Consider the following 9766-nt stretch of genomic DNA (forward strand, 5'->3'; position numbering starts at 1 on the left):
TTCTGGCTCACCTGTTCCCTTGGGGATGAGTCCAGGGGAAGCTGCCACCAAAGCTCATTGTTTCCTGGATGCCTTGAGAAAAACGTCTTTATGGTGTGACTTCGGGGCTGAAAATGACTTTTCTTTGTGACTTCTAACAGATGCCACTCCAGAGATCTTTAATGGAAATGTACACCCACACATTTCACTCCAGGGCTTGGGGGTCAGCCAATACATCTTAGGGTGCGAGTGACAGGAGTTGCCCAGCAGAGCAGACATCTAAAATTATCATAGTATGTTGTAGTATGCTCAGATGCTCAGTCGTGTCCGACTCTGGAACCCCATGGACTGTAGTCCCCCAGGCTCCTCTGTCCATGGGGTTTCCCAGGCAAGAATACTGAAGTGGGTTGCTGTTTCCTTCTCCAGGGGAGCTTCCCAACCCCGGGAATGAACCCATGTCTCTTATATCTCCCGCATTAGCAGGTTATTTACCAAACATCCATTCATAAGAGGGCTTCGCAGGTGGTGCCGGTGGTAAAGAACCCATCTGCCAATACAGGAGGCTAAGAGACACCAGTTCCATCCCTGGGTAGGGAAGATTCCCTGGAGGAGGGCATGGCAACCCACTCCAGTACTCTCGCCTGGAGAATCCCAGGGACAGAGGAGCCTGGCGGGCTACAGTCCATAGGGTCACAGAGAGTCTGACATGAGTGAAGCAACGTAGGATGCAAGCACGCCAGTCTAAGAACTAACGTTGGGATAATTTCTAAACCCTGCCCTCAGCACGCTAAGTGTGTTTTCGTTTTGTTTTGTTTGTTTATTGTTAAAATTTTTGTTGAAGTATAGTTGATTTACAATGTTGTTTTAGTGTTGGGCGTACAACAAAAGTGATTCAATTGTATGTCTGTATATCTATTCTTTTGTTGAGGGTGTTGTAAATGAGCCCAGCGCATCACAGATCTTGGTTTCACTGAGACTGTGTGTTACTGAGCAGGATCAGGACTCCTCAGGGCTTAATTCTGAGTCTGGTACAGATTGTACTGAATCCCAGGGTGTCCTCTGGGTGAGAGTGGGGGTTCCTGGCGCCAGGGCCCCTTTGCTCTCTCTGACTCTTTTCTTCCTCTCTGATCCTCTTCAGGCTCTTGAGCGCCTGAATCAGGTGCTGGAGGCCGAGAAGCAGCAGTTTGAGGAGGTGGTACAGGAGCTGAGGATGGAGCAGGAACAGATCAAGAGGTAGCCGTGGTGTCCTGATGGGGCGGGGGTGAGGGGAGGAAGATGCGCCCAGGCTAGGACGGGTGAGACCCGTGTGTCCTGCCAGGCTGGTGAGGCCTGCCCCCAGGAGATCCTCACTGGTCAGTGACTTAGTTTGGACCCGACCTTCCAAAGCTCCAGGCCTTGGGGGGGGGGGGCCTAGAAAAAAGCCGTAGACCCCACACCAAGGGGTCTTCTGCCCGGTGGAGTGTGAGGCATGGGCAGGTCCCAACCAGACATCCCACCAGTAGTGAGGCCCTCCTGCTGGGTCACACCTCCCTTACCCCGGGGCAGACAGGACAGGCTGGTCTGGAGGTACCCCTGGCCAAGACCCCCCCCCAACATTCCCTGTCTTTTCTGCACAGTCTCATCACGTTCTGGCCAATGATGCCTGTCCCTTGGAATTTTTTTTTTGTCTGTGTATGGTTTGCAAACTCAGTTGCACATTATAATCATCTAAGAGGATTATTAGGGCTTCCCCCATGGCTTGGCAGGTAAAGAATCTGCCTGCAATGCAGGAGACATAGAAGACACAGGTTCAATCCCTGGGTCAAGAAGATCCCTTGGAGGAGGAAATGGGAAGCCACTCCAGTATTCTTGCCTGAAAAAATCCCAAGGACAGAGGAGCCTGGTAGACTACAGTCCATGGGGTTGCAAGGAGTCAGACACAACTGAGCAACTAAACAGCACACACAGAGGATTATTAATAGAATCTGCTGAAGGTAGAACCCAGAAATCTATATTTTAAAAAGTTTTCCGGGTCATTCTGATGCAGTCAATCGATGAACTTGGAGACAGCTGCTCTGGGTACTGTAGGTGGTTTTGGTTGTAGTCACCATCATTACCACCACCACGACCACCACCACGACCACAACTGATTATCAGTGATAGCCGAGAAGGATTTTTCTTGTAACAACCTTATAAAAGAAAGTCACTGGACATGTATTTTGGGGCAGGAGAAGCTCAGGGAAACTCACAAGCTAATAGCCAGCTAATTCTGGAAGTACCTGGAAGTACTTTTGTGCCAGACTCTGGAATGGAAAATAAGTCTCCTCCCTTGAGGATCTGGTTGGGAAAACCAGACTCACACCCAGGAAATATCAACAGTACTTCCCATAATGTACAAACAGGTGCTCAAAGGCGTAGAACAGACTCCCTACCTAAGATGTATGATGCCTGTGGGCTTCAGCAGGTTAAATTGAGCTGGGTCTTGAGGGGTGGTAGGAGTTTGAAAATTGGGCAGAAAGGCAAAACATCCCAAGCAAGGGGAAGGGGACCCAGGCTTATTAAGATAGCAGCAAGGAGTTTGTTTGTCACCCCAGAGAAGGGCCTCAGCCACGTCCCATGTTAGAGTGAATAGGTTCTAGCAAGAGCTGTCCTGGGAAGATAGGGAGTGAGGCTTTCGTTTCTCCAGCTCTTCTCTCTGCCCTTCGGGTGGCCCTGTATTTACTCTGACAGATTCATGTGTACCGGGAGCAGGTGACTTCAGCCTCACATGGCCAGGATTTCCTTCATTCAGCCCAGGGCCCCTGCAGCTGCTGGCAGGACCAGCCATGTGAGGAGCTGGCCTGCAGAGAACCCTCTGAGCCATACAGGGAGGTGTGGTGGAAGCCACACCGGGGCTGGGAGGGGTTGGCACGGCCATTCCCCGCCTTCTGTCCCCACAGGGAGCTTGAGCTGACTGCAAGATGCCTCAAGGGCGTGGAGCAAGAGAAAAAGGAGCTAAGACACTTCACAGAGTCCTTACAGCAGACGCTGGAGGTGAGGGGCTCCTGGCGGGCTGGTTTCCTGGAAGGAGGCAGGCTGGTTGGTTGGGCCACATGATGCAGTTTTTTCCCAACAGCGTTTCTCTAGAGGGTTATCTGCAAGGAAAACAGGGCGCTGATCTAAAGGGTCTCGTCTCTGTGGACCATTGGGAACTCTAGTCGACACATGAGGCCCAAAGCAGGACCCAGAAGGCCAAATTCAAGTTTGTCTTTATGGTGACTATGGCCTTGAGAAATCTACGGTCTTCAGTGCTTATATTTTTACACCAGACGGAGGATTGATTAGGGCCGGGGGCAAGGTGACCCTTCGCTTCCTTCCTGTGACTCATCCACTTAGCTGCTCCGGGGGTGAAATTGAGCAGGAGGGAAAATCCATTTGATTCCACACAAGTTGTGAGGGAGGAGGAGGTGGCATGTGCAAAGGAGAGAGGGCAGACACTTTAGCACGTCCAAGTGCCCACTCCGGCCCCAGCCTCTCCTCCCCTCCTGTCCCCTCTCCCCCTGCTGCCCCTCCGAGCACAACGATATCCCAACCCCAACTTCAGACCACTGAGCACACATGCTCCCAGGAAGCCACACCTTTCATCTTCCCCATCCTTGCCCACACCGTTCCTTCTGCCCAGACTGTGCTCTGCCCTCTTCTCCGCTTGGAAGAATGCTCTCATCCTTCTAAGACTTGGTCCGAGTATCACCTTAGTCAAGCCTCCCTGACTGTTCTAGGGGAGGGATTTGCTCTGAGCTCTGGGTCCCACACACTTAGTGCATCTGTGAATGCGCTTGACACATGAGATTGTGTTTTCCAAATGGTGGGCATCAGTAGACTGTGTCTTAAGGCCCCTCCAAGTCCAGTACCTCGAGTGAGCCTGGCATGTCATGGGGGGTCCGTGATGGTTACAAAATTCAAGACTTATAGACTTCGAGGTTTCTATTCTCCCTTGACTGATGGGGCTTTGTTAGTGGCGTCTTTGATTTGTTTATGTTTCCCTGTCCCACATCACAGGAGGTGGTTCTTACGGGTAGTTTCAACTCCAGAATTTCTGAGTAGTACAAGATCCCAGTCTGATAAGTGGGGAGAATGTCTAAGTCTGCTCTTGGACTGGTTCCTGTTGGGTGTTTTTCACATGAGCCCAACACACTCCCCTCACTTGTCCCTGGAGGAACAAGCACCCAGACCTTGTGGCGCCCTTGGGCTTTGGGTCTCCTGGAAGCCATGTGGGGCTGTTCCCTGACTCCCTCGATGGAGGAGTAGCCTTGCCTCAGTGGGAGGAGGGAGATCCTAGTTGACCTTTTACCTCAAGGGATGAATGAAGACATTTCAAGTGTCCCTCAGAGGATTAAGTAAGGAGGGCCTCAGTGGCCAGAATTGAAAGGCAGGTGAGGACAGAGAACCTGACTTAGGCTGCTTCACTCCCTTTCCTCCCTCATGCCAGGAGCTCTCCATAGAGAAGAAGAAAACCCTGGAGATGCTGGAGGAGAATGAGAACCAGCTGCAGACGCTGGCCAATCAGAGCGAGCAGCCGCCTCCCAGCGGGGGTCTCCATAGCAACCTGAGGCAGATAGAGGAGAAGATGCAGCAGCTCTTGGAGGAGAAGCTCCTGGCGGAGAAGCGGTGAGGGAGCCCTGAAGCCCTGAGCCCACAGGGGTAGTTCTCCTTGAACTGGACGCCCTTGGGTTCCGGTTGGCCGTGATCTGATGGATCACTCATTTCCTTTTGCCTAGGTCTCAGGTTCCCCACCAGGCAAGTGGGAAGCAATCCTTCACTATCCTAAGCTAACTTGAATCATTAGGACCATCTAACAGACGGGCTGGACAGGTCCTCCCAGCTGCTTTTTACTGATGAGGAGTCTAAGGCTTGGAGGACCTTCCTGATCTCGCTTCCTTCCTAGCTAGATCTGGACCCAGGACTCCCTGCACTGACCACATTACTCCTGTTACCATCGGGGGGGGAGGGGGGGGGGGGACAGGACCCAGCCCAGCTCTGGGGCTCACCAAGCAGGGTCCCTGGGTTTCTCTAGCCAGCTCCCTGAGCAGGGGCTACCCTCTCACCGGATGCACCCTTGGCGAGTGGGGCCCTGAGTGAGCGCCTCTCCCCGGGGGGGCAGGATGAAGGAGAACGAGGAGCGCTCCAGGGCGCTGGAGGAGGAGCGGGAGTTCTACTCCAGCCAGTCCCAGGCGCTGCAAAACTCGCTGCAGGAGCTGACGGTGGAGAAGCAGCAGGCCGAGCGCGAGCTCAAGGTGCTGGGTCACTGGGAGCATTTGGTGCTCGGGGTGGGTCCCCTGCCCCCTCACCTGGAGGCTTACTTCCCTCACGTCCCTGCCCTCAGCAGGCAACTTCCTGAATTATCCCTGCCAATCTGACCCGCCAGGCGTGGGCAGTGCAGCCGCCCTGAGGCGAAGCCTGCTGCATAGTGTGTGGCGTCATTATAGACACCGGCCCAGTGCAGAGGCCGAGTCCGGGCCGTTGGGTGGAGGGCATAAGACACCAAGCAGAATGCGGTCACTTCCATCCAAGTCCAGAGGCAACAAAGCCCACTTGAGCCAGGGCTGATCAGAGAAGGTTTCCCAGGGGCCAGGGGCTGGCAGCTGCACCCCACCCCCCACCCCCCCAGGACCCACTTCCCTCTCCTCGCCTCTGCCCTCAGGCTGAGGTGAAGGTCCGCATGGACCTGGAGAGGCGTCTGCGGGAGGCAGAAGGGGCCTTGCGAAGCCTGGAACAAGGGCTCAACTCCAAGGTGCGGAACAAGGAGAAGGAGGAGAGGATGCGGGCTGACGTGAGCCACCTGAAGAGTAAGCCCTGCCCTCGGTACCAGCCCAGCCCTAGAGCTCTGCACGGCCGTCCAGGCCCGGCAGAACTGGGAACTGGGCCGGGGTGCACACTTGGGGCCTGGTGTGCACCGGGTGACCCACAAGTGTGGATGGAGTTTCTTCTCCAGACACCCTGCCTTCCGGCATCTTCTTGGTGTGTGGCTGCCTTTGGCTCTTGGATCTGGGGTGGGGGTAGGGAAGCCTGTGTTTCTTCCCCCTTCAGCAGGTGACTCTGGTCTCCCAAAGGATGGGGTCAGGGTATTTCCCTCTGGAGCCCACCAGGATCCTGGGAAGGAGAGGGGCGGCCGGGAGGGGAGGGTGCAGTGGAACTGTGGCCGCAGGGTTCTTTGAAGAGTGCATCCGGAATGCGGAGCTGGAGGCCAAGATGCCGGTCATCATGAAGAACTCGGTGTACATCCACAAGGCAGCCACTCGCCGCATCAAGAGCTGCCGCTTCCACCGGCGCCGCTCCAGCACCTCCTGGAACGATGGTGGGTGTCGCAGCCCCCGGGCACTGGTGGGCGGGATGCTCACGGGCTGTCAGCGACAATGGGCCTCGAAGAAGGCAGGGTGGGGAGGTGGGGAGGCTGACCCAGCCCTGAGGTCAGACAGTGTGCCCCGAGCCCTTGTGGCCCCAGCCTTGGGCTTCCCCCAGGGTCACGGGAGCCCAGGGACCAGCATGGGGACATGGGGAGCAGGGGGGTGGGGTGGGGTGGGGTGGGGGCTGGGGACAGGGCTGTGTCCCAGTGGAGGGAAGACTGTTCACAGCCGGGCCCCGGGGGCCACTGTCTCCCCAGTGAAGCCGTCCCAGTCCTTCATGGCCTCCCAGCTGGAAGCCAACAACATGGAGGAGCTGAAGGAGGTGGCCAAGCGGCTCAGCAGGGACCAGCGCTTCCGAGAATCCATCTACCACATCATGGCCACCCAGCCTGGAGCCCCCTCTGCGCTTCCCCGGGGGGGAAAGTGATGGGCTCCCCTCCCCTGGCCCCCCAAGGCCTTCCTCACTGGGGACAGAGGGGTGGCAGGGGGGGGCCTAACCACCCGGTTCCTCTCTGCCAGAGCTCCACCTGGGGGGGTGGGCAGCCTCACCCTCAGAGGACAGGGATGCCGCCCTGGCACCCTCACCCCAGACCCTACCCTGTGTCCAGGCCAGGCCCGTGCAGGCTCAAGCTGGGGCCGCCCGGTAAAGTGAAGGAGGGGCCTGATAGTGTGGAGAGACTTTCTGACTAGGGGAGTGGGGTGGGCAGGGCCCACGGCCCTCTGTCAAGCGCCCTGTACCTCTCCGTGACTCTGCCACCCTCCTTGACCCTGGCTTCTCCGGGGTTTCCCAGCCCTCCTTTGGCTTTTGAAACCCTCTGTCAAGGCCCCTTACGTCAACCACAGTGTGGGGGAGAGAAGAAAGGGACCCGGCACACTTCTGGGCTGGTGGCGGCCACAGTCTCCACGCGCACCTGAGGCTGGGCCCTGGCTGTGGGCCGCTCGCCCACTCCCCTCCTCAGATGAACTCACCCACCTGCAGCCTCAGCATCTTCGAGGAAGACTTGGCTCCCCCCTCCCCATCCCCACATCCCTCCCTTGTGTGTCCTGAGGGCCCTCGGCAGGAACTGCGGCCAACAGCCATGCTGAAGTCTACCCCAGAGGACAGGTGGCAAGTCAGGGAGTGGAGGAAGGCGGCTGGGCTCCTGCAACATCTACTCCCGGTCAGCGGGGTCCCGGAGGTCTCCCTCTCTGCTGACCCTGCTCGGATCACCTTGCCTCCTTCTCCCTGCAGAGGCTTTACCCCATGCAACTGCAGCGGTGAGCCCCGGAAGATGGGGGCTTGGGCCTGTAAGAAGGCTTGCAGCCATTGGTTGGCCCAGTGTCGTGGCAGACACTGCCCTCCAGGGGGCGCTGAGGACTGCGTGTCCCTCATTCATGGACAGACGTCTGCCCGGCATCCTCTCCATCCGGGCCTTCTGTCCCAAACTGCCTGAGTCTGTTAGCCTCTCCCCAGAAGGAGTCCCCATGGGTCAGGGTGCTCAGGGATGCTAGTGGTACTGAACGTGCTCATCCTGTGCTGCTCGGAGAACGGAGCCCAGTCGGAGAGGTGGACAGACGGCTGCAGGGCATAGGCCTGTGGCTGCTCCGTGGGGAAAGGAATGTTACTGACTCAAAACACGGGCGTGTCTACTGCTAGGCCAGCCAAGGCCAGGAGGGCTGCCCTGCTCTGCGGTCAGGGCTGCCGGAGAAACGAACCTCAACGGTCCCTTCTCCGTGGTAGGCGGGCTTCGACCAGTCTCTTCCAAGCCTAGGTGGGGAGCAGGGGTGCAAGAGTTTCAGAGTCAATGCACCTGAAAGGCCCGAGTCTCCATGTAAAAGCTTTCAACACGTAGGAACCTGCATAAACCTGGAACCCGTTGATCTATCATGTATGCGAGATGGACTTTGAAATGAGGACGATTTATGAACCGAGATTACTATTTTATTCTTTGTTTTTAAAGAATCAAGTTAATGATGGTTTGCTCTTGGAGAGAGGTTTTTCAAATGCACTTCCCCCCCTGGGCAAACTATTAACCAGAGAGGAAAGTGCTTTTTCATGCATATTCACCAACCTCGAATTTCTTTCCTCCTGGCTCACGCTGTACTTTCCATGCCTCAGGCAAGTTTGGGTTATCTTCAAACAACTGATCAATCCACAAGTATTTATTTGTTAAAAACTCATTCTGTACCTAGCACTGTAAATAGAGAGTAACATCTCTATGTGAAAATATGTAGGGGTAAAAATTATTTACTGGAAATATATTGATCCGATTTTTTTTTTTTTTTTTACAAAAACAAAACCCTAATTCCTTGGTCAATTAAAAGCATTTCCTGCAGTGTCACGCACATTGTGGTCATTGCTAGAGAGATGTTGCCCCCTGCAGGCTGAATGTGGAATTACGGAACTGCCTGCTTGTGGTCGTTTATACACACACGTGAAGCTACTTAGGAGGAAGATTGCACCTCCAGGGAGTGGCTCCTTAATAAGTAACAAAAAACTTTGTTCCCGAAGGTCTGTCAGCCGGATTTTCTTTTCTTTTTTTTCTTAATTTTTATTTTTTGTAACACCAAAACCATTTTGTATTGGGGTATAGCTGGTTAACGGGCTTCCCTGGTAGCTACCCGCATCAGTGTTCATGGCCTTCCCTGATTGGCTCAGATGGTAAAGAATCTACCTGCAAGGCGGGAGACTTGGGTTCGATCCCTGGGTTAGGAAGATTCCCCTGGAGGACGGCATGGCAACCCACTCCAGTATTCTTGCCTGGAGAATCCCCATGGACAGAAGAACCTGGCGGGCTGCAGTCCTTAGGGTCTCAAAGAGTCGGGCACAGTTGATTAACAGTGTTGTGATAGTTTCAGGTGGACAGCGAAGGACTCGGCGGCACATATATATGTATCCATTCTCCCTCAAACCGCTCCCATCCAGGCTAGCAACCAGCTTTTCTTCTGACTTCAGCACAGGCAGAAGGGACAGACCTGACTGCTCCCATGGGAATAGCCTCAGGCAGGCGAAGGGTACCTAGTTTGATAATTTGCCTCATTTTGGTGTCCCTACTGGAAATGGACCCTTTTACCTGCTCTGGTGAGGAGAGGTTTATGGCTTTGTTTTGCATCATGTAAGGGAGGGTGAGAAATGGTGATAACTGGATTCTCCTATTTGATTTATTCCCTCACTGGGGATGGATGAGCTATCATCTTAACCCTTTTTGAAATATAATTTCACTTATTTGTGTACTTTTGGCTGTGCTGAGTCTTCATTACTGCGAGGGCTTTCTGTAGTTGCTGAGAGCAAGGGCTCCTAGTTGCGGTGCACAGGTTTCTCATTTCAGTGGCCTCTCTTGTTGTGGAGCATGGGTCCTAGGGGGCATGGGCTTTAGTAGTCGCAGCATGTGAGCTCAATAGTTGTGCTTCTTGGGCTCTAGAGCACAGGCCCAATAGTTATGGCA

General features: G+C 54.9%; 1 protein-coding gene across 1 annotated transcript in view; it reads left to right on the top strand.

Annotated features, from left to right (window-relative positions):
• The window catches only part of PLEKHD1 (pleckstrin homology and coiled-coil domain containing D1), a 33029-nt gene extending 23542 nt beyond the window's left edge, over positions 1-9487 (top strand). The window contains exons 7-13 of the mRNA XM_065941476.1: positions 1118-1212; positions 2898-2991; positions 4427-4605; positions 5099-5231; positions 5639-5783; positions 6143-6292; positions 6599-9487. Of these exons, the coding sequence (XP_065797548.1) occupies positions 1118-1212; positions 2898-2991; positions 4427-4605; positions 5099-5231; positions 5639-5783; positions 6143-6292; positions 6599-6768 (966 nt within the window). The 3' untranslated portion in view covers positions 6769-9487. The remainder of the gene's footprint in view (positions 1-1117; positions 1213-2897; positions 2992-4426; positions 4606-5098; positions 5232-5638; positions 5784-6142; positions 6293-6598) is intronic.
• Positions 9488-9766: the final 279 nt, after the last annotated feature.

The sequence above is a fragment of the Muntiacus reevesi genome, chromosome 7, assembly GCF_963930625.1.
Source record: "Muntiacus reevesi chromosome 7, mMunRee1.1, whole genome shotgun sequence".
In the NCBI taxonomy this organism is placed as follows: domain Eukaryota; kingdom Metazoa; phylum Chordata; class Mammalia; order Artiodactyla; family Cervidae; genus Muntiacus; species Muntiacus reevesi.